Genomic DNA, 24,327 nt, shown 5'->3' on the forward strand with positions numbered 1-24,327 from the left:
CTCACTTACAGTGAAGTACGAACAGAAGATTTAACAAGCTACTACTTGTCAGCTCTTAATTAGCAGCTCCCATCAGAACAGTAGCACCCAACTGCATCACCGTCTGCTTCAGTGCAAAGTCCAATTCATTAGTTAAGTTTTCAGAAGCATCATATTTTGCTTGGATGATGGTATTTAACAGCTGAAGCATGGCAAGATTTGACTATCTTTCATTTTTTTCTGTATGTAGGCAGAGTTTCTAGCTAAACTTAGTACCTGATAGTATCTGCTAAATTGGATGCAAGCAGCAGGTCAGGAAGTTCCTTAAGTTAAATCCCTTGAATGCTGCAAGGTGATTTTTGTTTATTTTGACTTGCAGTGTGGATTTCCATACCCACTGCTATTGCAGGAGACAGCTGTACAGCGTTTGATTCAGCCTAGCGAGTGCTAATGACCAGTAGCCTTGTTTGTTTGCCGATGCTGTGCCATTGCCGCCCCGTGGCAATGCACTTTGCTGGGGGCGTGCAACTGATAAGCCATGCTGGGTATTCACAAGATAAAGTGCAGGTTGTTGAGCTGCCTGCGAGAAGTGTGGGTAACATTCAGCTCTTGAGGAAAGTTGTGCACAGTAAAGTGGTGTATATTCTTTGAAATGTACTTAGGACATTAAAGAGGGGTTCAAAATACACAGTACAGTAAAACCACGCTTGTATTGCACTGAGGAACAGTTAGAGAGTTGAAAATTGAGAAGAGAAATTATTGCTTTGGGCTCTGTATGGTTGAGGGTGTGATTGAGGTGTGTGAGCTGGCACATCAGCCACACTTAACTTCCTCTGTTAGGAAAGTATTTCTTATATTCTGTGGGTCCCATGGATGCCTACAAAACCTAATACACATCCCAGTGGTAAAAATTCCCAGATTTTCGGCCATCTATGTTTGTCAACCTTTCCCCAAGAACGTGTGTCCTACCCTAAACTTCAAGCAGAATGTGACAGAAGTGGACAGGGATACCATAACTAAATGAGCATGATGCCCAGCAGATCACACATAGGAAATTAATATTTACTTCAGCTTTTAGTTTTTATTTCCAGGATTTTGAAATGAATAACAAAAGAGGAGAAGGAGAAATATCTTCAAGCATTTTTATGTAAATGCACATTTCAATATCCAGGTGGTCCTGTGGTGTAAAGGAGAGCACTCTGGACTCCGAATCCCAAGGTCCCGAGTTCGAGTCTCAGTGGGGACTGTCCCCAGGCAGTTCAATGCCTCCCTACCATCCAATCCCGTCAGATCTCGGATGCTCAGCAGGGTCAGCCCCGGTTGGTACCAGGTGCTGTGACAGTCCCAAGGACTTCACTGTCACTGTCCAAGCTCGCTTGGCTGTGGCAAATGGACCTTTAGTACTTAAACGGTGGGGCCAGTTCTGCACACCCTGTGCCTCACCTAAAAAATCCACTGTGCAGGCTGGAAGGGCACACCCACGTGGGGAGAGACCTTCCCAAATTGTCGTTCACAAAGTTTGGCCATACATACACACATTTCAATATTGCGGTTTTAAAGAGTCTCTGGAGTTCAAACTTCTTTCGAACACTGCATGGGTGAATCAGCCTCTTTGGATATTTAACCTCTGAGCCATAGATTCGTACACATACTCACACGCACTGTGTGTTTATGCTTGTGTGAACCCACACATAAGCAAATAATCAGGAGTGACAGAGTTAAGAATCTAATATGTGTCCTGTTAAACTATAAACTATTATTTGCAAGAATAGGTTGTGCATGTGGAAGCACTGGGAACATTTTCCGTTGCTTGGAAGTAGCACTCCAAAGCATTTTATGAATTATTAACAGTCTGATACAGGTTACTTTAAGATTTTGTAATAATACAGAAACCTGCTTATATTTTTGTATGAGTGCAGGGAGTAGCCTGTTGTGGTTACTTTTACCATGGAGGAAGAGTGATTGCAATGAACAACATGAAATATGCCACAATCTTTTAATCTTTTTCAGTAATGCAAAAAGACTATATTTTTTTTCCACACCAGGCAATTAAAAGATTAAAATAACACTAGAGTAGTCTGGGTTTTTGGAAAAAAGTACTTATTTTTGTATTTTTGGCAGTATGGTGTGTCAGAACTGCTATTTCAGTAGTGGAGTGTCAACTCCTGAGTTTAGCAAAAGTGCACTTAAATAGTAAACCAGTTATGAAAATGAAATGTATATTCTTTGAAAGCAGAATACCTGCTAAAATTATTCTATCTTACAAAGGAGAGTTTAAAAAAAAAAGAAAGAAGGAACAGAACAGATATGACTGCTGTGTCCCATGTATCAGAATTTTTACTCCTATTGTTTCCATACAAACGGGGAGGAAGAGCCATGGCCATGCCAGTGTGTGCAGCAGTGGGAGCAGGGAGCCAACCAGGAGGGAGCCATTTGGGGGCCACCCACACCTGTTGGGTTTTGGGGTAACTCCTGGTCCAGTCACGTGACCTCCCAGGAGTGTTTGGAGCCTGAGAGGCGCATATGGGTGCTGAGGGTTGGAGTTGGCCATGTCACAAGGCATGGCATGTGTTGCTTCAAGTCAACCAAGCACGATAAGGATGGGGCAGGGGGTGGTTGGGGAATTTGTTCCAAAAGCACATTCCAAAGGAAACAGGGAGCCCATAGTGCCTTAGCAGGTAGATGCCTGCCTGTGCCCGTGGGCAGCTGTCTGAGGTGCCGCTCTGCAGCCACAGGGCTTCAGGAACTCATGATTACAGCACTCCTTCACTCTCCCTCTCCCTGCCTTGGGCATGGGCTTCTTCCACCATGGAGACACCAAGGGGAATTCCTTATCCCCAAAGGTCAGCCTTTGCTTGGCTGCACAGTGGGCAATGGGGCCATGCAGAGGCAGCAGGTGGCTACCTGGGACCCTGCCCTGTGCCAGGGCTCTCAGGCACAGGCATTGTGGAAGTGTGAGAGAAAACCCTCCATCCCTGTGCCAGGCACGCCAAGAGCGGCGCTCACATGGGCAGCCATATGCTGGGCTGCCAAAATAACGGCTATTTTTAAAGGAGTTGGGATAACACGACCCGCCTCGCTCATTACAGAACAAACTGAGAACTGGTCTGTTGTTTCACACCGATATCAGGGTTAAGAAGGGCAAGTGTTTCCTCCTCAATCCTCATATGTGGATGTGATGCTGTGCAAGAGATCCCGTGTCCGGCTTGTTGGCTGCCATATAGTCTGACAGCTTTTGTAGCAGAGAGTTTGTAGAGAGCTGGAATAAAAAGAACTATCTCACTTTCAGTCAGTTCTGTGTTAGAAAAGAAGTTTTATGTTAAAATAATAGCGCTGTAAAGATTGCCCTTTTTGGTGTTAGAGACTAACTTTTTTTTTATTATTTTACAGGTCTGTTTCCCTTAAAAATTAAATTCTACAAATAGTTATATGCTTCTCTTACAAATTAGGAGGTGCTTTCTTTACTTGTAAAAGTTCATGTTCTGTAAAATGAATGCAGAGGAGCTCACAGGGATGCAGTGTCTTCTCCCACTATTCCCAACAGAGAGTTTCTTTCAATGAATCATTCTCAGGCGATGCTATCTACTGCTGTCACTCTTAGCTGTGTGTCTGTCACATTTCCTCTTATCCTTCCCTCAAAAGTTGGCCTTTTTTTTCTGGGAGATCCATCCAGTTGCCCTTGCTTTAAATCCCAGAAGGAAGAGATTTCTAAAGCAGAAGTGTGGGATTGATGTGTCACCAGCCCACGTCTTGTTGTGTGCCACTCTGTTCTGCCCTTCCCTGCTATCTTGGGTAGCCAGAGGTGCGTCTAAGACCGGGACATGTACCTAGTCATACCAGTTCACATCATCTTTTTTTCCCCTTAGTTTTTTCTTTAAATGGGATATGTAACATTAAGTATAAGGCTTTTAAATGCTTTCTTATCCTTAAAAATGGTATGTTGCTGTTTGTTTCATTACACCTGTAGAGTCAGGCAGCATTGCCAAGCTAATACTGGATCTACAACTTGATAGTCCTCTTTGACAAGTACCTGAAGGTCCCATTGACTTGAAAATTACATCACTACAACTGATGGAATACTCAAATCTGTTTAATTTTTCTGAATTTGAGAGCAGGGACACTTTTGATACTTAAATTCCCATCTTTAACATTGCACAGATGGTGAAATGTTTTTGCATTTTTTATATTCTTTTAGGTTACTGAAGTTAATATTCTGCTAGCTACAAATATCCGTGTGCATACCACAGAGTTCATTCTGAGGACAGAGCTCTAAAATAAATTATAGACCTTGGTAGCACTCATAAATCAGTCTTTTTTTTTTTCATTGAGAAAGTGGTGGCACTGGAAGAAAGTTATTTAGTGATCAAAATGCATCGTTAAGCTTTTAAAAAGGGATTCAGTGCCTGTAGTAGAGCTGTAGGCGATTTATGGCTTATCTGTACTCATTGCCTCGAGCTTTTGGAAAATTTGTAAACAAAGCCAGATGCTCATTATGTTCCTGTTCAGGGTTGGTTAGATGGGTAAATGCCGTCAGAAGCACTTTGGTCCTGTTGGGTTTTAGCATGTTACACAAAATGGAATTGTTCCAAAATATTTTTTGAAATATTCATCATGAATGAAAATATACTTCTAGTTTCTGCTCATAGAATGGATTTTTTTAAATAGCTGTAAATTATAAAAATATGAAAGTCAGAGTTCACGCTTACACCATGTGATGTAGTCAAGCACCACTTGGGTGGTTTCCGGCAATGCAGGAGGCTGTGGCACCTTCAGGCTAGGCTAACTCTGCATTTTTACCAAATATCAGTGAACTGAGATGCAAGCGAAATGACTTTACTTGACCAGTTTCATAAGTTGAGTTGTTTGCTATTGATTTGATATTTTTTACTGCTTGCCTTTTGTCTTCTGTGTAGATTACATACTGTGACAGGGGTTCTTGTAAACTACTCTTTTTTTACTTTTGACTGCTCTTTAAAGACAAGGAAACATGCTGTTATATACAAATTGAGCTGCTATCGTATAATATATTTTTGTTTGTAATCATATTTATTGCAGTATAATCATCATGTAATCTATTCATACTTCATGGTTAACTTTTTGGTGTATATTTTTTTTTTATTTATTGGCTGCAGCTGACCAAGTAAACAGGTCATGGCACGCTTAACGAAGAGACGACAGGCAGATACAAAGGCTATCCAGCATCTTTGGGCAGCTATAGAAATAATCCGGAACCAGAAGCAAATTGCTAACATTGACCGTATTACAAAGTAAGTGACCTGTTCCAAAAAGTCTTGATGAGGGGGAAAGTTGATGCTATTAAAAGCCCTTGGAAACAGAGATAGTAAACATCCTGAGAGACTGTGAAGCAGCTACATGTACTTCTGCATTAGTAATTACTGAATTATTAAAAAACCCAAACTTTCTGAACTGAGCATCTGAAGATCCTCAAGTGAGGTTTAATACATTGAATTGAGATCTTGCCATGTATTCGTTTTGAGTAAGCCTCTTTAGGAAATATGTAATATTTAATGTGCTTTAACTGAGTTTCAGTTAAACATTTCACATTTCAGAGTTGTGCTCAATAGCTTGGTCAAAATACAAGAACTAGATACAACAGTGAAGGACAAAAGTGCAATAAATCTGTAAATAATCTTTCTTTTGGAAGATGTGATAGACCATGGGAGAACTCTTTTTCTAGAAGGCAAAGAGAAACCTGAAGTGTTAGATTGCTCAGGTAAATAAGCCATATTTGCCGAGATGTGAATAAGATGCTATTAAAGAAGCCATGAGATGATTACCACCTTTGATTAATGCTATTAGATTATTCTTCAAGGTATATTGGGTGCTGTATAAACAAAGAAATATATATTCTTTGTTTTGTGGAGCTTGCAATGTGTAAAAAGGTCTACAATATAACTTGCAGCAGCCACTGTAGTAAAAACTGAGGGAGGTTTTGTGCCTCTCTCTGCTTTGTCTGCATTTCCAGGCCAACATGTACGTCACATTTGTCAAAGTAATCAATATGAATAATTTAAAAGAGCAAAAGTAACCAATTGGCAACTCTTCAGTTGCCAGAGCCAATGTGAACTGATAATGAGGCCAGAGATCACTAAAGGGGATAGAAGTGACAGGCAAAACTGACTTCATAAATGGAAGGAATGTAGCAGTTCAGGTTGTTCAAACATAATGAACAATGAACAGGAGAAAGAAAAAAAAATGATGTCCAAATGAATCTACAACAAGAAAAACACACCATTAAACTGAAAAGTATTTTCCCAGAGATAGAGAGTTTCAAGAGAGCTTGAGAAGGAGATCATATTTTAGGAAATTTCATTTTTGAGGTTGCACTGGAGTTTCAGAAGGCATTAAAGCATATATATATTTTCATCATGTCTCCAAGGAGACAAGTAGGTAAACTAATGCTATACACTTTCCATTTTAACATTTCAAATTACTTGCTCCAGGCTATATATTAGCTGAGTTTGTTAGCTGTTTCTACTCTTTTTAGATGTAATAAAGGGAGACAGGCATGTCTAGCTGGGAATTCATCCCACTCTTGTGAGAGATGCCTAGTTTAAGATAGTGCAAATAACATTTAGCTGGGTAAAGTTAGGTCAGACAAATCATTACAAATAAGGTTGAGAAAACAAGTAATTAGATACTAGATAAAGAAGGACTGCTCTTGGTAACTGATGGGTAGTTTGATTTTTTAAAAAACAGTCTCGATCCAGATTGTATGACTCATTTCTAATCAGAAGAAAAATAAGTGACTAAACAGAAATGCCTCAGTACTTTGAGAAAGATGTGCAAAGTGTTAGCAGTGAAGAGCAACCTAAAAAGTGCTTGGACATTGAAAATGCTTCACATGCACATCAGTGACAAGAGTGATGAACACTGATCTGGTTTCTATTATATGATAATCTTAAAAAGATAACTTTTGACAAGGAAAAGATAAGAACTTTTGAATTCCTGTACAGTACAAGTCATTGGTGAAGAAACACAGATGACATAGGAAATGAGTGTGCATAAGATGTAATATTCAAAATAAAGTTCTGCAATTAGCTGGGCATCAGAATATGTCTTCTGATGAAAACTGAGCAGGTGATGTATTCTCCCAGGCTCAAAAATTATTTGGGCAGCTCAACTGCAATTCCTTGAAAGATCAGTCAATGTCTGGGCACAAAAGCAAATGTATGAAAAATAAGAAAGTTCAAAACCAAACAATGGCCAAAATTATGAGCATATGAACATATCTGGAGCTAAATGAAATACCCTAATACTTAGATGAGTAACATTTTTTACAAGTGTTAATACCTCTTGGGATTGACTGAAAGAGTGACTTTGCATATTAGAAGTAATTGCAAGTAATAATGACAATTTGCATTTTTGGAAGCATGTAGTTTTTCTGGGTAGGGATACAGAAAAACAGCAAGATATTTTTTTCTAAATCCATGTTTAAGGTAAGCAATAGTCTTCCTACTGTGTTATATAGTGGATGACAAATGGGTACTTTCAGAGAATGTCACACATGGAAAAAGTGATTCATTATTTGATTTTTGATTGGTTTTTTTTTTCCCCCCTAGTTTCAGCCTTTGTTTGTTGCCAGAGACAAGTTGTCCTGTATATTTTGTGACCTGTTAGTCCAAACACCTTCAAAGCAGAATGGCTCTGAAGAATTGCTGTTTTCTTCATCAGATGGTTTACTGTGTTTAAGCAAATATATTTGTTGGCTTTCCTCCTAATATGTCAGCTATGTTCAGCATAGTTGTCTCCCTCTTCTTAACATATTACTGTTTATTTCATTTACTTCATACTTTTCTTAGTCTTCTGGTGCTGACTAGAAGGCACTTGTACATGTCAAGGAACATTTACTTTTTATGACCAGGGAGGAAGTGTTGGTAATATAAAAAGAAGAATCCTTGTTTATAGTTTATGAACTATTTCAACTCAATATGTAAACCCCCCCAAATTTATATAATACATTAAAATATGGAAAATGTAACTAGTACACTTTAAATGCAATTGTTAGAAAATATCTGGGGTAAAGGAAGACTTTCAGAAGATACTGGCAATGGAAATCATGCAAGAAAAATCTACAGAACTAGGCATGCATTTTCTGTAGAGAACATAAGAGTGAGAGGATGGTGTAGGAGGAGCCAAGAGCACTAGAAGGTACTTCTAATATTATCAGGAAAAACCTATAAGGAAAGAGGCCCTTTAATTAAAAGTAGACTAAATCAAGTATGCATTGCTTTTTAAATTGTTGAGGGGGAAATGTAAGAACAGAAAAATGCATAATTAAAAGTGATTGAAAAACTGTCACATCAGGGAAAGAGTCACTTGGAAAATTTGAATACATAAGTTAGAGCCTTTAAGGAATTAGTTAGTAAGCTTACTGAACTTTTGGCAATTATTTTAGAAAAGTCATCGCATGTGGTGAAGTATTGAGAAACACAAGAAAGGTGTCTATGTTTTAACAAATTAAAAATATGTGGGTGTAGAAATGGCAAGAATATGACACAGTTAATTGGAGTATTATATAAATACTTAAAAACATTGGTAGGGAAGAGACCACTCTGCACAAACTCAATTTCTCAAAAAAACCCCAACAAACAAACCCAACAAAACGACAAAAAATAAAACCAAAAAACCCCCCGAATCATCGTATGAAAGGGATTCTGCTGTTTTAGTGATTATCTGTGGGGTACATTATTGCTGGAGTTGGAGAGAAGCATTCATCAGTAGCTTGAATATGAAATGAAGGACTGAAAAGGAATACTAATAAGAAGGAAGAGTATAGTGAATTTAAAGGATGTAGTAATAAAAGTGCAAACTACCTTTTGAAGAGAACTTTAAAATATATATTTAAGTTCCTGTCTTTCTACATAAGTTTCAGTATATTCAATCATTATTATTTACTGGTAAAGCTCATTTGAAGGCAGTTGTAGCATTCCTACCTTTCTGTAAAGGTGTGAAAAATAAATATTCTCACCTGACTTATATTGTGGTAGTGTATCTCAAATCAATGAATTACAATAGTTTAAAATTTGATTACAAGAAATAACTAATATTTCTAAACTGCCACATTTCTTAATAAAAAATAAATTTTGAAGAGGTATTTGTCAAGAAATATGACTTCCTTTTCTGTCCAGACTTGATATTGGGATAATTTGACCTTTGTGTATCAATTATTTAGAGGAGTATTGTTGGTATTAGTTATGTTCTAGGTGCTAGTGATGAAATGGCTTCCCATATCCTGTGAATTCTGTGTCAGGAGTGTAGCTTGACAAATTGTTCAACCCTGAAAGTGTGTTAGAAATTATAATTATGCTTTGACTTTCTGTTTTTTCCTCATTATCTTCCATCTGTTTTGGATTTGGGGTAATCTCAAAAATTGATTCTATGGAATAAAATGCCTTAAAATACACTGGAAAAAAGGCATGCATATTTAAATAAGATAAATTATTGACATTCAGTTTCATAGCAGATTGGGAAGTATTTCTGTACAGACACATTTTTAAAGTTCTCTTTCTTTGGCTATTCCAATCTTCCAATTTCTTTTTGTAGTGTTTTCTTTATAATTCTCTTACAGGTAATTGGACTCCTAAGATTTAATTAACCGTTAATTAAATATTTACCCCTTTTCTCACAAGGTATTGGGTTTCCTCAGTAGCAATATATGAACATTTCATAACCTTTATGATTAGTTCATAGTTCATTATCTATTAAACTAATGTTATTAAAATATGCAATTGGCAAATACGGCATCTTAGAACTGTTATTGGCTGCTTTCAAGGTTTCATCATTGTAAATAGATAATTATTCTGGTTTCTGAACTATTCTGTGAAGACTAATATGAAGAATGAAAACATAATTCTTTTCTGCCGTACTTCCTTCCTCATCATTTTTTCTCTCTTCCTTTGATGTGTTTCATGATTAATTTAGTTGATTAGCTTCTCTCTCTGTCTCTTATAAAGGCTGTGTCTGCACTGTCTTTGTGTGCTGTGACAGGGAATGCCCTGGCACCCTCTGGAGCAGATACTCTGGGGCTGCACCACATTGCCTTTGGTTCACAGCATGTTTCTTTGGCCCTGACATATTGTTTGTTTGTTTTATATATGTGTGTGGTTCCTCAGTTCTAAGCGCCAAAAATAATCCAGCCCACAGCAATGCTATTCTTGCAACCCTAAGATAGAGACATGATCGTTTGCCATGGGGCATGATGTGAAGGCATCTGAGGACACATAGCGTGCTGGAACAGCGTTGGAGTGCCCTTGGCAGAAGGAGCCAGTCTTGGCATGGTTTACATCTGTGTTCTCTGTCAGCAGCAAATGAACCCCTTGGCCATGCTTTGCCTGTTTCCCAGGGGGAAGGAGCTGGCTTCCTCCAGAATGCAGCCTGAGAACAAATCAGTTTGAGAAGGAGACCAAGGGTGGCTGTAGTACACAGGGTAGAGACATCACAACTTTTGGGGGGCTGATACTTATGGATAGACCATTAGCTAGGATAAAACTGGTAATGATGTAATTGGATGCTTTGTGTTATTTTCAAATAAAACAATATTGAAATATCCGTTTCATCAATGAGGAAGCTTTTATCACATTGAAGTTTTACCATGTCGGTGATACAAGAAAATACTGGGTTTTCATTAATAGGTACAAAGACTCTCATCCTTTTTAATTGTCTTGCAAATAGGATGGGCCAGCACTGGGACCCTAAATGGTCATAGACATTTTTCTCATATTTGTTCTGTGGACTCCTTTTTGCTGTATTATAATTTCATGTAGGTACTGCTAGGTCAGAACATCTAACAGAAATGAGCAGATCCCAAGCCAGTATAGACTAGACTCTGTCAGTCCCCTGTTATCTCTCTGCAGACTGACATTAATCAGCATTGATGGGATAGCATGCCACAAGAGAATTACTCAGTATGAGAGATTACTGTAAAATGATGAGATTTTTTGGTCCCACAGTTGAGATGGACTTGCTAGCAATTGTAGATTATGTGACCCTACCAGTTTGACATTTAGGCCTAGGAGTGGGATTTCTTCTCCAAATATCACTCTGAAATTTCTCTAGTCAGTGTCTGAGAATAGTTGAAGTTCATATCTCTGTTTTTGTTCTTCAGTTCTTTTCCTGTTCTCTTTCTAGGCTGTCTACTTTAACAGAAAACAATTTCTAGAAGTACTGATTAAAGCAAAGTTGAGAATGAGCAATTTATTCTCAGGTAGAGAGTAATTGCAAGAAAGTATAAATAAGAAAATGAGCAATTTTTAACAGGTAGGGAATAATCACACAAGTCTATAAATAAGAATATGTGATGCAGTGGCAAGAAAAAAATTGAAATAACAAGATTCTTACAATATTGCATTTTTGAAGCTCAGAAACTTGTTTGGAAAAAATCTGTTACTATTTATAGTACCTTTGATGAAAATTTAAATCTTCCTAGTATTTTGCATGTTGCAACCAAGTAGTCACACATAAACAAAAATAGTAAGGCATAGGAAAGATTAGAAGAGCAGATGACAGTGGATTTGTAACTAGATAATCTTGTAGTTTAACTTTACATGACAGAAAGATGTGTTGTAGCACCTGATATTTCTCTGACTGAAATAAAAGCTTAGGAATGTTTTTTTTGCGTTGTTGGCTTCTTATCCTTTGTCAAGCCATTCCCCTAAAATATCTGTCTTTTGTTGTTGGAAAGTAAGTTTATCTGAAAGCAACTGTTTGAAGTAGAACATCCTCCTGTTATGCAGGAAGTGGTAGCTTGAGTTCCCTTTGACCAGTGTTAGTGCCTCCTTTTCCACATCTATTCATCATTCTCATATATGTTTTAAATGTGACTGTGTGAAGCCAGTAATGTTACTGGAATCCTGGTCAGATTTGTTGTAGTGGAACAGGCCATTATTGAAGAAGGTGCTGAGGAGGGTTCACATTTTACTTTTTATTTGGGAAAGGTTGAGGAAGAACAGTAGAGTGCAGTTTTATTCCATGCCATGTAGTGTAATAGCAGTTCCTATTTATGCAAGAGTAAGGAAAAGTATGAAGCACAAGATGCTACAATAAAAAGCAAGATTCCGCTTCCTCTAAGCTGCTTCCAGTGGCAGCCTCTCTACTGAGTGTTCACCTTGAGAAAAAAGTTTGGATTGGATTGGCTTAATTATAGATAATATGCATTACAGAAAACAAGCACAGGAACACATCACCAGGTGGTGATAGGGTAGAAAACTCCTAATTTTTAATACCTGCTTATGTATTTTCTGTTATAGTCAAGGACAAAGCACTTTTTTCTATCTTTTTAATTTCTTTTGCTTTCCTTCTCCGTTTCCCATGATAAATTTCAGTTGCTTCTTTTAGCTGCAAGCCAATGTGTGGTTTTTTTCTTTATTCAGAATGCTATTTTTGTGTTAAACCATGAGAATTAAGTGATTCTAGAGTTTTAAAGCTTGTAAATTCTCTGTCATAGATAATCCTGGAGAAAAAGTCTTCTGTGCTTTTTCAGCAATTTTTTCATCGATTTGGTTACAAATCCATTATCTTAATAAAGCACAAAGCAGGCTAAAAATGATCATTTGACTCCCTAATAAAAATTTTTTGAGTAAAAATACTGTTTTGGTCAAATATAAAAATTACATTTGTGCGTAACCAGCAGTTGCAAGCATAGCAATCAATACATTGCATAGAAGTATGCTGGGCACCAAAATGCTCAACTTCTTTGATAAATTGATTTTTTATACTGATGGCTTTGCAGTGAGGTGTTAAATGATGGGTTCAGGTTTAAATTTTTTTATATCTTCAAAAGCTTCGTTTTATGCTATGAAGTAGGAAAAGAACTCTGGGAACTACATATGTGTGGGAAGTGCAGGAATTTTCATCAGCCTTTGCATCATAACTGATATACAGTTGTGCTTGTGAATTTGCACTGAGACTGACCAGTGAGGTAATATTCAACAATTTTTAACATCCAGATTCAAAAAAATTTGGAAAGAGAAGCGAGAAGCTAAGCTAAACATTCATGTTTTATAAGACAAAACAACAGATCGCGATTTAATTGCCAAGTGTTCACAATGGCATATGTTCATTAAATTTCACCTGTGTTACCTGTAGATAGGTACATTTGTCTTGCAGCTTTTATCTATTTGTTTATAGGGTGTATAATCTTAATTTTGTTTATGAGTTCATAATGATTTTCTGCTTTGGAAATAATTTAATTTTAATATTGCTGGTATTAGTCCATTTTAAGAGCTTCTTTTAGGCATTTTTGTCTAAGGAGAGTGGAAACAGGGATTACAGGAAGAAAAAGTAAATTTTTTTTTGAGAAAGACTATAAAGAACGTAGCTGCATTTGCTCTAAGGAGTAGAGGAATTAAAATTTCTAAATTAGTACATTTGGTTAGTGTTATCTTCAGTACATTAATAGCTGATCTTTTTCCCATTGAGCTCTTTTATTGATGTAGTTTATTTCTTCATTTTGTGTAACAATTCTATTTTATCACATTAAATAACTTGGTTAAAGGAATACATAAAAAGAAGCCCACATGTATTAAACAGTAGTGAGACAGTGTCCCACGATGTGATAGGGAATGTTGCTACCTGAATTGCTGGGTCTGCTCCTCAGTGCTGCCTGTCATAGAGTAATTCAGTGCCTGGTGTGGGAAACTCTTCACCCTGGGCCTGACAGAATCCTTCAGCCTTGCTCTCGCTGGTGGTGCAACCATTCCAGCCATAAAGGCTTAGCACAGGATGCTATTTTGTTGAGGACTAAAGCTTTAGGTGAGGTGAAGCTTTCTGTGTATTTGCTTTGTTCAGAAATATTATTGCATGCACATCTAGTTCCTATTTTGTTCTGCAAAAAATAGATAGGTGTTAAATTTTCTAACGAATTTTGCTTGATTGGTTTTCCTTAGCTAGCAATTCTTCTCTTAAGAATGCTCTTATGTGGTATTGATAGTATGGCTGCTTCCCTTTTCTGTCTCAAGGGTCAATGTTCTTCATTGATTCAGTAGGTGAAATTATCTCTGGGCTGAGCATGGGTATGTCTGGTAAATAAACTGATTCACACTGACAGCACCAACATGTTGCTATTAACAGCCATACTCCTTGTTTGATGTTTGCTAGTGAGTGTTTACTCATTTAAACTTTCCTTATTGTGTGTTGCTATAAAAACTGTAACATTCAACAGTTAATATAATACATTCAAACTATGAGCTCCAGTAGAACTATTAGAAGGAAAGGGGTAGAAGTGTAACTGATTTGAAAAATCACTGTCCCCATTTTCATTTTCATGTACTCCCTACTTCTATTGATATTTGTATTGAAGTTGTGCAAGTTTACACAGAAAAAGGCACAACAGCGTAACTTTATTTCTAATTACTAAAAGCCAACCAATTTTCATATCACAGCCAGTATGGTTTTTTGCTCAAATCATAACATCTTTAGAATATTTGGAAGTAAAACTTCTAGCTTATGTTTGGGTTTTTTGCTGTAAATAAATGTGATTTTCTATTAGAAGTAAAAGGTAAAGAGGAGTGGGACATGGCCATTTAACAGCTTGTTATCTGGCCTGAAGTGCTCATCAGGGCTTTCTCTGCCATCAGTGGAGAGAGAATGATCTCCAAAGCACTACTCATACCATCTATTTTAGGCTGTGGTTTCATATTCCCATTCATATAAACAATATCATCACCAAAAGCAGCAGCCCTGTCCTGATGGCTTTTCCAGCTGTTGTGCTGCTCCCTAGATGGTAATAAGGTGAACATGTGTGTGACAGTGTGATGATTTTGAAACTTAGCTAGACTAAAACTAATGTAAAATAAAACAAAACAAAAACCAAAAACCCACACACAAAGAACCCCTAAAAAAACAGAATGAAAAAAGATTTTGACCCAGATAAGAATGGAAAATAAATTTGATAGACAGCTCAAAAAACTCAATCATGAAAGCACTAGAATGTTTATTTTTAAAAAATGTTTTGAATTGAGATGCTCAGTATGAGCCGACTAAATATTAATTTGCAAGGTATTACCTAGGATGCTACATTCTGAGTCATATAGTATTTGTTTGGATATACTTTTCAGCACATCCAAAGAGAAGAGGTGGATGGAGCAGTGGCCCTGCACATACATTGCAGCTCTGCATGCAGTGCCCCTGAACGATTAGTGCTCCTGTTTGCCTGTTGTGCTCAGTGCACTCACATATACATTACCAATAACATCATGTACAAGTTTTCAGGTTGGAAAAATGGGAGTAGAGCCCTTTCTTTAGTTAAGTTCGTCCATAACCAGATGGTAGTAGTTCTGAAGGGAAGATTTTTGTGGGCAGCTTGATACCTTAGTTACTTGATTTTCATGGTCATATCGATGTGTTACACAAACTGAAGTGTATAGTGAAGTGTATGAGTGACAGTTTGAATTACTGAATCAGGGAATCACCTGAGTTGGCATTATTGTGCTTTCTGCAGAAATGACCCAGGTGATTTACATTATAGGAAACTGGTGCCTGGGGTGTCTAAAGCACACAAAACCAAGATTACTCCTTAGCTATCTTTTAACAACAGCAGAACATCAGGCAGATCTTTCACTGAACTGCTGGATTACACTGTTTCACTATCAAGTTTATGCATTCTTTTTGTTTTATAAAAGCACTGCACAAAATTAGACTCCATATTCATGCAAATGCTGTATTTCTTGACTACGAAGGAGATATGAAACAAATTTTAAAAACATTTCCTGCTTAGATAGTGTATGTGTCTTCCAAATGAATGTTGCAGACACTGATGTTAGAGGGAAAAGTAAATCCATCATTTCCCTATAATGTCTGGAATTTTGGACCACATAAAATGTAGATCATATAAGAAGCATTTTGTTGCAGAGGCAGCAGCTCTGTCAATGCCTGCTTGGTCTGAGCAGTGTGTTGTTGCTATGTAGAGTGCAGGGGAAATCAAATGCAGCCTGATCATATCCCTGCATATCTTTGTAGAGTATAAATACAGAGGAAAAACACTGTGACTTGGTTGTGTTTATCTTAGTGAATTTAATTCATAATTGAAACTTCAGAAAGTGTAAACATATCAAAAAGTATCTTAGAAAACAAAAGTGAGCTGCTACATCCCCACTGTAAAGAGTTTTACTTATCTCTGTGTGTATATATTGTCTTCAGCTCTCAGACCAGCTCTCAGTTTCAGGCAAGCAGGGAATATATATGTCAAATAGCTATAACGCTTAGTCTGTGTTTTATGAGAGTTGATGGGTACCATAGTGCTACATCTGGTGGGAGCAGGCAACTTGAGCTTCAGAGTGAGACCCTGAGATTTGAGCCTGCGTATTTTTTTATGCTGTGTAGCTGTATTTGTTATAAAAAACTCAATCGCAACCATCTCTTGCATTTTTACTTTCAGTATGACAAAGTGGCCTATTCTTTTCAAACTAAAAAATGTGTCTTAAAAGAAATGTGTAGGCCTTCTATAAAACTACTGTCATATCCTGAGAGTAAAGCAAAAGGCACAATTTCTCACTAGATGCAGGAACATGATATAAAACTCAGAACAGATTTTTGGCTGCTTTTCTTCTATTTTATGTATTATTCCTTAAGTTCTGTCCCTGAATCTAGGACACTTTTATATACCTGTGGGTAACATTTAAAATTAACGGCAGGCTTTCAGCTGAGTTTAATGGGATCTGCTGTATTTTATCAGATCTCAATTTTATCAGATCTCAAATTTATCAGATCTCCACTCATCCCTGAACAAGTTGCTCAGCAGATAATCTGCTGCTGCCAGCAGACTGCTACATCCCTTCACATCGTGGAGGGGTGGAGGCACCCAGCATAGACAGAGATAATTGATCAGACCAAGATTACAGTGTTTGCCACTAAAATTAACATCTACCTACACTTGTCACACTGTTGTGTTTTATATAAGGCAAGTATTTCCTATATATATTTTACTTCAATCTTATAATGAGATGCTTCTATATTTTTTCTCTATTTTTTCTTTTGATGAGTTCGGGTGTCTGAAAATGTAATTCCTTATGAGTCCAGAAAAACTGGGATTTTGTTTTAAATACCTATGTCAACTTTCCACCTTAATTAACCTTCCTTCCTTGGCCAGCTTTCTTATTTGGACCACAACACAGCTGTGCCCAGGCAGACCCTTTGCTACCTTTCAGCAGAGCACTGTTGCCTTCAAGAGGACTCTGGGAGCAGAGTTACCTATTTGTGTGCATTGTTTTGTGGCCATAAAGATTAAGCACTTTGGGACAAGGTTTGGCTTCATGTTGTGTCTTGCACAGTACCAAGCAAGAGTTGTGAGCTGTGTGACAGCTGTAGGTGAAAAGTTCACCATCTGATCCCCTGCAAGTGCTGGCTACTTCTGTATCTGTTTTGCTCCCATGGTGATTGCAGCTTTGGAGTCTGCTTCCTCCACACCCCTGAGATCAAACCAAACTTTTTCCTTCCGTTTTAATGTATATCATAAAGCACATGTTGTATATATGTGTATGTGTGTGTGTATGTCTATGTCTATGTATATGTAGGTTTTGAATACAAAGACATCATGAACACTGACTAGTCGGCGAAAGTGATTTTGAAGTTCTAGGGATGAATTAATTTTATGCTGACAGACTTTGGTGTGTCTCTAATGTCTCCTTTATATGGGGTAGTTGAGTGGTTTAGAGGTGGATTAGGGTACTCCTGTAAACTTTGTTTGGCAAGGGGAGCTGTGAACTGGCAGTGTCACGAGTTACAGGAGTTTCTGCAGTTTGTGGCTGTGAGTGCGAGTCTGGAAGGGCTCATCCCAGGTTTCCTTCCCCATCACTGAGCGTAGCTCAGGTAGGGTGTGCACAGGTGTTGCCTCTGGGTGCTGTGAGGCCTGTGAGAACTGCTGGAGTCCTCCCCTCCAGCTGTGCTGACCCCTTGGACCATCCCTGTGGTGTCTGAGAGTTGGTCAAGGTTTTAGAATGGGTAACAAGCATAAGGTATAAAAACAGAAGAATATGATGAATTTTATTGTTGTTAAATTGAAAAATACATGGCTACTGCTCATCTGCATTTCCAAATAGGTTTGAAATTGCTGTTTCACATTTCTCTGTTTGGTATTTTTTGTGCTAAATACAGATGAGCATGCACATACATATAAAATCTACAAATCTACTGATGATTATCCTCTATCATTCTCACCTAAAGTTTTTCTTTTGCTGTCAGACAGATGTGCACATGTATTAGGTATGTGCACATGTGTATCTACCAGATTGTGTTGGTAGGATCTTGTTTCTGAAGGTCAACACATTTACATGTACATTTGATGGTATGGCAATGTGATTTGATTAAAAGTGATAATGAACAAATGACAGGATAAAGATCCTTATTCTTTGCTTTCCAAGTGGTATTGCAGTAATTGAAAACATTCATTACTAGGCTCTTAGAAGTTGATTACAAAAACTGTAATTTTGCTAGACTGGCTAGATTCTTCTAGACTAATGTCAAGGAGGTTTGTGCTGCCAGGTTATAAATGGAGAAAATACAGACCTATAAATAATATTTAGCAGCAGTTCAGTTACTTCAGTATCCTGCAGACAGGCAGCCTCATTTGGTGAGGTTTGGAATTTAACATGCAGATTATCAGGCCAAACCTCCACTTTTCACCAGAAAGACCCTCATTTCATATAGTAGGGATTAGTACAGTTAAATTGTAGTTTGAAATGGTTGCTTCAGCCCTTTGTCTGATGAGGGCTGCTTTGCTGATTTAGGGCATTTTACTTTGTCCCCATGCCTTATTCTTACTCGTCAAAGTGTGTTTGCTTCACTTCTTGTGGCTGACTACATAAGAGCAGGATAAGGACTCTGTTGCACTTCCTAGTCTGTTCATACGGAGGACTGGGAAGAGCATAACAAACCAGTATCACTTCAACTCCCTGTCTCCAAGGTACAAATAATCAGCTTTTGTTGAAAACAGCAATCAAGGATTGTTTTCTCTTTCTTACTTGATTTTTAACTTGTTGGTGCCAGATGCTTCAGTTTGTGCAGTGTCAGGAAAAGGCTTGTGCTCACTGGATTAGTGGTGTCACTTCGGCACAAAGACATTTCAATATTGGTTTTCCCTAATCCAGTACTGAGGCTGACATAGTGCTTAGGACTCCAAACATCATGCTTTCTGGATCTAGGCTGGACTTTAAATTCTTGCTTGCATCTTTCACATGTTGCGACCATTTTCCACATTTCATTGTAAAGAACATTAACTATCTTTTCTGATTCAAATCCTGTGCCTTAATCACTTCTTCATTTCACTGCTGTCCTTCTGGCTGGAAAGAAACAGGATAGGAGTTAATATCTGGGGGGAGGGGGCACTTTTCTAACAGCAGTTTTAGTCTTTGAAGTAGAAACATTATCTTTACATGTGTGTGGTTTCCTATGAAAGCTGATAACATTTTATTTTAAAAACATTTTATTTTAAAAATGGATCTCCAGACTGCACAGTCTTAACATTGATGAAAGTATTCTTCAAAAAGCCACTGGGGATTTATTACTCACGATTTACAGCTGGAGAAAATGAGGAGATAGTTTAGTCAGTGGCAGTACTTTCACTCTGGTTGAGAACAGAGATTGGATTTCAGAAATGGGCGATTCTGAGCCTTTTTCACTAGTGCACACACTGCCACAGTGGAAATAGGCAGATTAAATCCCTTAGCTGATTAGAATTGGTTTAAGGTTTTTTGGTTTGTATTATATATCTGTTCTGTTCAGAAACCTGAGTGAGAAATCACAGAATGTGTAGCTTACATTTAAGAATTTTGTTGAACTGTGTTTGTGCTACTAGGGTTGATGCAATATAAAATAAATAGTTTCTTTAGCAGGATGCAGTAAGGATTATGACACTGGGTTAATACTTGATTTCTGTCCTCAGACCTACAGCAGCCCATTGTATAACTGTGGGAAAATCACTCCTTGGTCAGTGCCTGATTTGTTCTGTCAGTAAAATGGGAAGAATGATAGTTAGCCTGTGCTATATGTTTTGAGACCTATTAAGGACTTGAAGACATTGCAGACAACTTGAGTGCTGTGGCCCTGACAGGGAGGTTGTTAATACAGAGTTAAAAATGAAAATTTGATGGAAAAAACATTAGCAAATGCTGGCAAAGATAATTTGCACTTTAAAAAGCTCATTGTGTTTGCATAAATACTTGTATATGTGCACACACATGAAATACATGTCACATGAGTATATAAGCAAATGAGTTGGTTTTATGCAGTTTTAAAGGTTCAGCACTTTATACTTTCACAAACTAGTGGTGTTGACCTGCACTCTGTTTGGAAGTGAGGTAAATAAATTTGAGTTTGCCTGTTTAAGACCTTGAAATCTGGAGAACTTGGAAAACTCATTTGCGGTGTTCAGTATCACTCAAACAGGTTCTCACGTTGAGTTTTGGTTTCTGCAGAGGTAGAGAAGGATGGGGTAGGGCAGATGAGCATCCACCTAGTGTGTTACAGAACTGAAGTGCCTTATTTTCAGGTTGGCCCTTGATCCTATTTGGTAGTCAGCATAAGATTCGTGTATATTAGATTGGATCACAAACTTGCACAGAATTTTGGTCTTTCTACATTAATTATATTTATTATTTCTGGCTTTTTATGCAGTGATAGCTTGCACAAACCAACCAGACTTGGACCATGTTGTGTTAGACATTGTAAGATATAGTAAATATAGTAAATGGCAGCATCTGCCTCTAAGATATTTTTATCTTAAAAAAAACAAACCTCAAGATCTTGCAGACATGCTGCATTTATGTAAATGGCTCTGATACCAAGCAGAAATTTATAAATGTCCTGTGCTACTCTGATTGTTGTACAATTTGCTACACAAATATATACTTCTCCTCAATCAGAAATCTACTGTGTGATTATATGCATTTAGTTTCCTTTAAAGCAAAACAAAAAGATCAGATTAGTGCAAATCAGTTCCAGCAAAAGCTTGAGAAGGCAGGATTGGAAAAGACCTTTAGGCATCCAAAGCATAGGAAATTTGAAAGAAAAATGTCTTCAAAGAGAAGGGTTAATTGGTGGCTTGGCCACTGGACTGTTCTTCATTCCTTATTTTAAGTTTATAACCTCTAATGCATTAAAAGTTCCTGTCAGACATGTTATTAAAAAAAATCTGAACTGATGTAAGTTTTTTTCATGTAACGTCACTGCTTTAAAATAGAATTTCCTCAAGTTTGCTCCTGATAATAATTAGATTTTTTGTGAAGGTGCTTGTGATGACCGTCACAAAAGAATCATGGTTGCTGGAATTCATTATGAAGCATGAAACAGAGGATACTGTAGCTGACAGCTTTGTCTTAAAACAGGCAAATTACAGATTTCTCTCTTAGGAAACAGATAAAGATGTAGTACCTGGAGAAATAAAAATGGAGAGAAACTCAGTTAGCTCTGTAACTGTAATACATCTATAACTAGGAAAATGTGTCCACAAAATAATTGGTTCCAAATCAGTTCATTTATTGCATGTGATTGCAGCACTCTTTGCTTCTTCATGTGCAGTAACTCACAATTATGTTCTTGGAATTTTGCTAAAAACATCTGAATTGTAATGAACGCAAAGCAGGGAGGTTGTCTTTATCACATTATGTTGATTACTCCAAGTTAGTATTTGGTGTTGTCCTAGAAGTAAATTATGCTGGTTAAATATCAACATTATACAGTTGAAACTCATGTATATACACAGTTTTAGGCTACATATGTTTTGTTTTCACCAAGGCAGCTCATCACAGTGTGATTATTGTGGTTATCTCAAGAAAAGGGGTAAAACTACTGAGTACAGTAAGTCTGGCTGTTGGGTTTTCGTATGTGATAGATGAATTCCCCATTTTTTAGAAATATGTTGTACACACAAGCATCACAAAGATTCATTGGTACATCTCCAGACTCATTTTACAGTATGTGTGCTATAGGAAGTATTAGGTTCAATTAGTTTACAGGACACAAGTGGATGTGGCAGAGACAAGCCCAAGTAGTGTGTGTGTTAAACTGGGGAGTGTTTGTTAGGGGATTACTGTGTTACTGCTCGGCTTAGTGTGTACATGATAACTGCAAGGGGAAGAAAAGATTATTTGAAATAAAGGGGAAAATTGTATTAATTTTGAATGTTTAAAAACAGTCTAAAACTTAGACTGTGTATTATTTTAAATCACTTGAAAAAGTGTATGTTTTGCTGGTACATTTTATAACTTAACCCTAAAACTGAAAGATGTTTGTGTTTTGTGTGCAGGTACATGTCTCGAGTCCATGGGATGCATCCAAAAGAAACCACACGTCAGCTGAGTTTAGCAGTCAAGGATGGTCTCATTGTGGAAACCCTGACGGTGGGATGTAAAGGGTCAAAAGCTGGTATTGAACAAGAAGGATATTGGTTGCCAGGAGATGAGATTGTGAGTATAAAGTCTTTGAGAAAATAAATCACAATTTCTAATATGTTAGCACAAAACTTGTTCTAATTTATATTTAAAGTTATTTATAGATTCTGTGTTGGTGCTTGTGAACAGGAAAATAATGCACTCTTAAACTTTTTTTAACTTTTTCTATTCCATAGAAGCTCTTTCTCCTTGAATTCTGAATTTTCTTCTGTGAAACACTGGCAAAATCCTTTGCTCAATTATCCCTCCTTTGTATGTAATCTTCTCTTCTACAGCTGTACAGGAATACAGTAAATATTATTGGTATTACTTGAAATCCTCAGACATTCTCAAATGCCAAAGATGTATTAAAAAAAAAAACAAACAGTAGAAGGCAAGAATTTTTGATTTATCTTGCTTTAATCTGAACCTGAGGAGCAGACAACTCCCTTTCAAAAATGCAACATGAAATTGTACAGTTATATGCAAACACACAGGAAAAGATGTGTTTTAAAGATATTTGTGAACACCAGGGAATTCAATTAGGAAGGATTTTCTTAGGAAATTAGCTACAGGCATCCAGATGCTGTTCCATAAATATTGAAATCAAGTTAAACAGGTTGAAAGTTAAGTGAAGAAAAGCGTGTTTTCAGTATCCCTCCATAGCTCAGATGGAATGCACTCACAAAGTGAGAATAGTTATGTAGTCTAGCAAAAAGCTTGGACAACTGTTTTGTCTTGTTCAGAAGCCCAATCTCTGTATTTACAAGGCCACATTTTACTTATTAAAAGAAGAAAAAAACCGTCAGTTCGGCAAAGCTTTAAAATACTTGAACTGGAAACTGTTGTTTTAGAATGTAATTACAGTAAATACTGATCAAATGGACAGGATTTCTCAGACATAGTTAATAACTTAAATTTTGAAGAAACTCAGAAAAACTCTAAAACTCACCAAGATGCTCATTATTGCAGTCATTAATAAGATCCTGAAAGTGAAACAGTGTATTATTTTTTATTTTGTGGAAACAAATAGTATCCATAAAAGAAAACATTGTGGTAAAAATTATCCCAGTTACACTTATTTAAAGTATTGAAACATATATTTAATTCACATTATGTCACAGTTAAGAGTCTTGTTCTAATTTCATTAGAAACCCTCAAGGGAGTGTTTAAAGAATATGTTATTCTCCTGGGAAGCAAACATTTCAAAATTCCAGCCTAGCTCTTTTAGGTATTTCTTACACCAGTTTTATCTTTTTAGAAGTGATATTAAAACTTTGTAGACTCAACAAGACATAAAGCCTGAGATCTGTAGTTGTCTCAAGTATTCTGTATGTTTGTTTCCTCTGTTGCTAAGAGAAAGGGAAAAAAGAAAAAAAAAACAAAATGCCTCACAAGAGTCAATCAAGTAATGTCCCTGCTGCTTATTAGCAACATTTGTTTAACAAAATTTGAAAGATAATCAGATTATAAATTCCCACTGAGTCATTAGAATTATGCAGTTATTTTATCTCTGAGTGAAAAGCATTGTCTTTGACTTGACCGAAGATGCTGTTTGAGTCACACCATGAATAACCCCTTGGTTAGGAGCATGGCCTGTATTTTCAGCATGACTGCTGGTCACTGATACACTGTCCTGGTGGCCACCTCAGCTGTTCAGAGCACTGGTGCACCCTTTTTTTGACAGGTTCATGCAAAAATAAGGATCCACTTCTGATCCAGGCCATGGTTCAATAGTGCTCACCCTCAAACTTCACAATCTCAATGCTGGATCAGAATGCTGCAGACAGATGAAGTAAAACACATTGACTTGGTATAAAGTCATTCTCTTTGTTCTTTTATTCAGAAAGTTTTAATGAGTAACAAAGTGCCATTGTCATCACTAGACATCAGATCAAGTATTTTCCGTTCTCTGACAATTGGTGCAAGACCATGAAGTTTGGGATGTTCTCCACTTGGGACACAC

The 24,327-nt window shown here is 37.2% G+C and overlaps 1 protein-coding gene across 7 annotated transcripts in view; it reads left to right on the top strand.

Annotated features, from left to right (window-relative positions):
- ZMYND11 (zinc finger MYND-type containing 11) overlaps window positions 1-24,327 on the top strand; it is a 106,185-nt gene that overhangs the window by 39,747 nt on the left and 42,111 nt on the right. For 6 of the 7 annotated variants that reach the window (XM_071561549.1, XM_071561545.1, XM_071561548.1 and 3 more), the window contains exons 2-3: window positions 5,112-5,246; window positions 22,238-22,397. In XM_071561549.1, the coding sequence (XP_071417650.1) occupies window positions 5,131-5,246; window positions 22,238-22,397 (276 nt within the window). In that variant the 5' untranslated portion in view covers window positions 5,112-5,130. The remainder of the gene's footprint in view (window positions 1-5,111; window positions 5,247-22,237; window positions 22,398-24,327) is intronic. The other variant, XM_071561550.1, reaches the window with a different exon arrangement.

The sequence above is a fragment of the Pithys albifrons genome, chromosome 7 (assembly GCF_047495875.1).
Source record: "Pithys albifrons albifrons isolate INPA30051 chromosome 7, PitAlb_v1, whole genome shotgun sequence".
Taxonomy (NCBI): domain Eukaryota; kingdom Metazoa; phylum Chordata; class Aves; order Passeriformes; family Thamnophilidae; genus Pithys; species Pithys albifrons.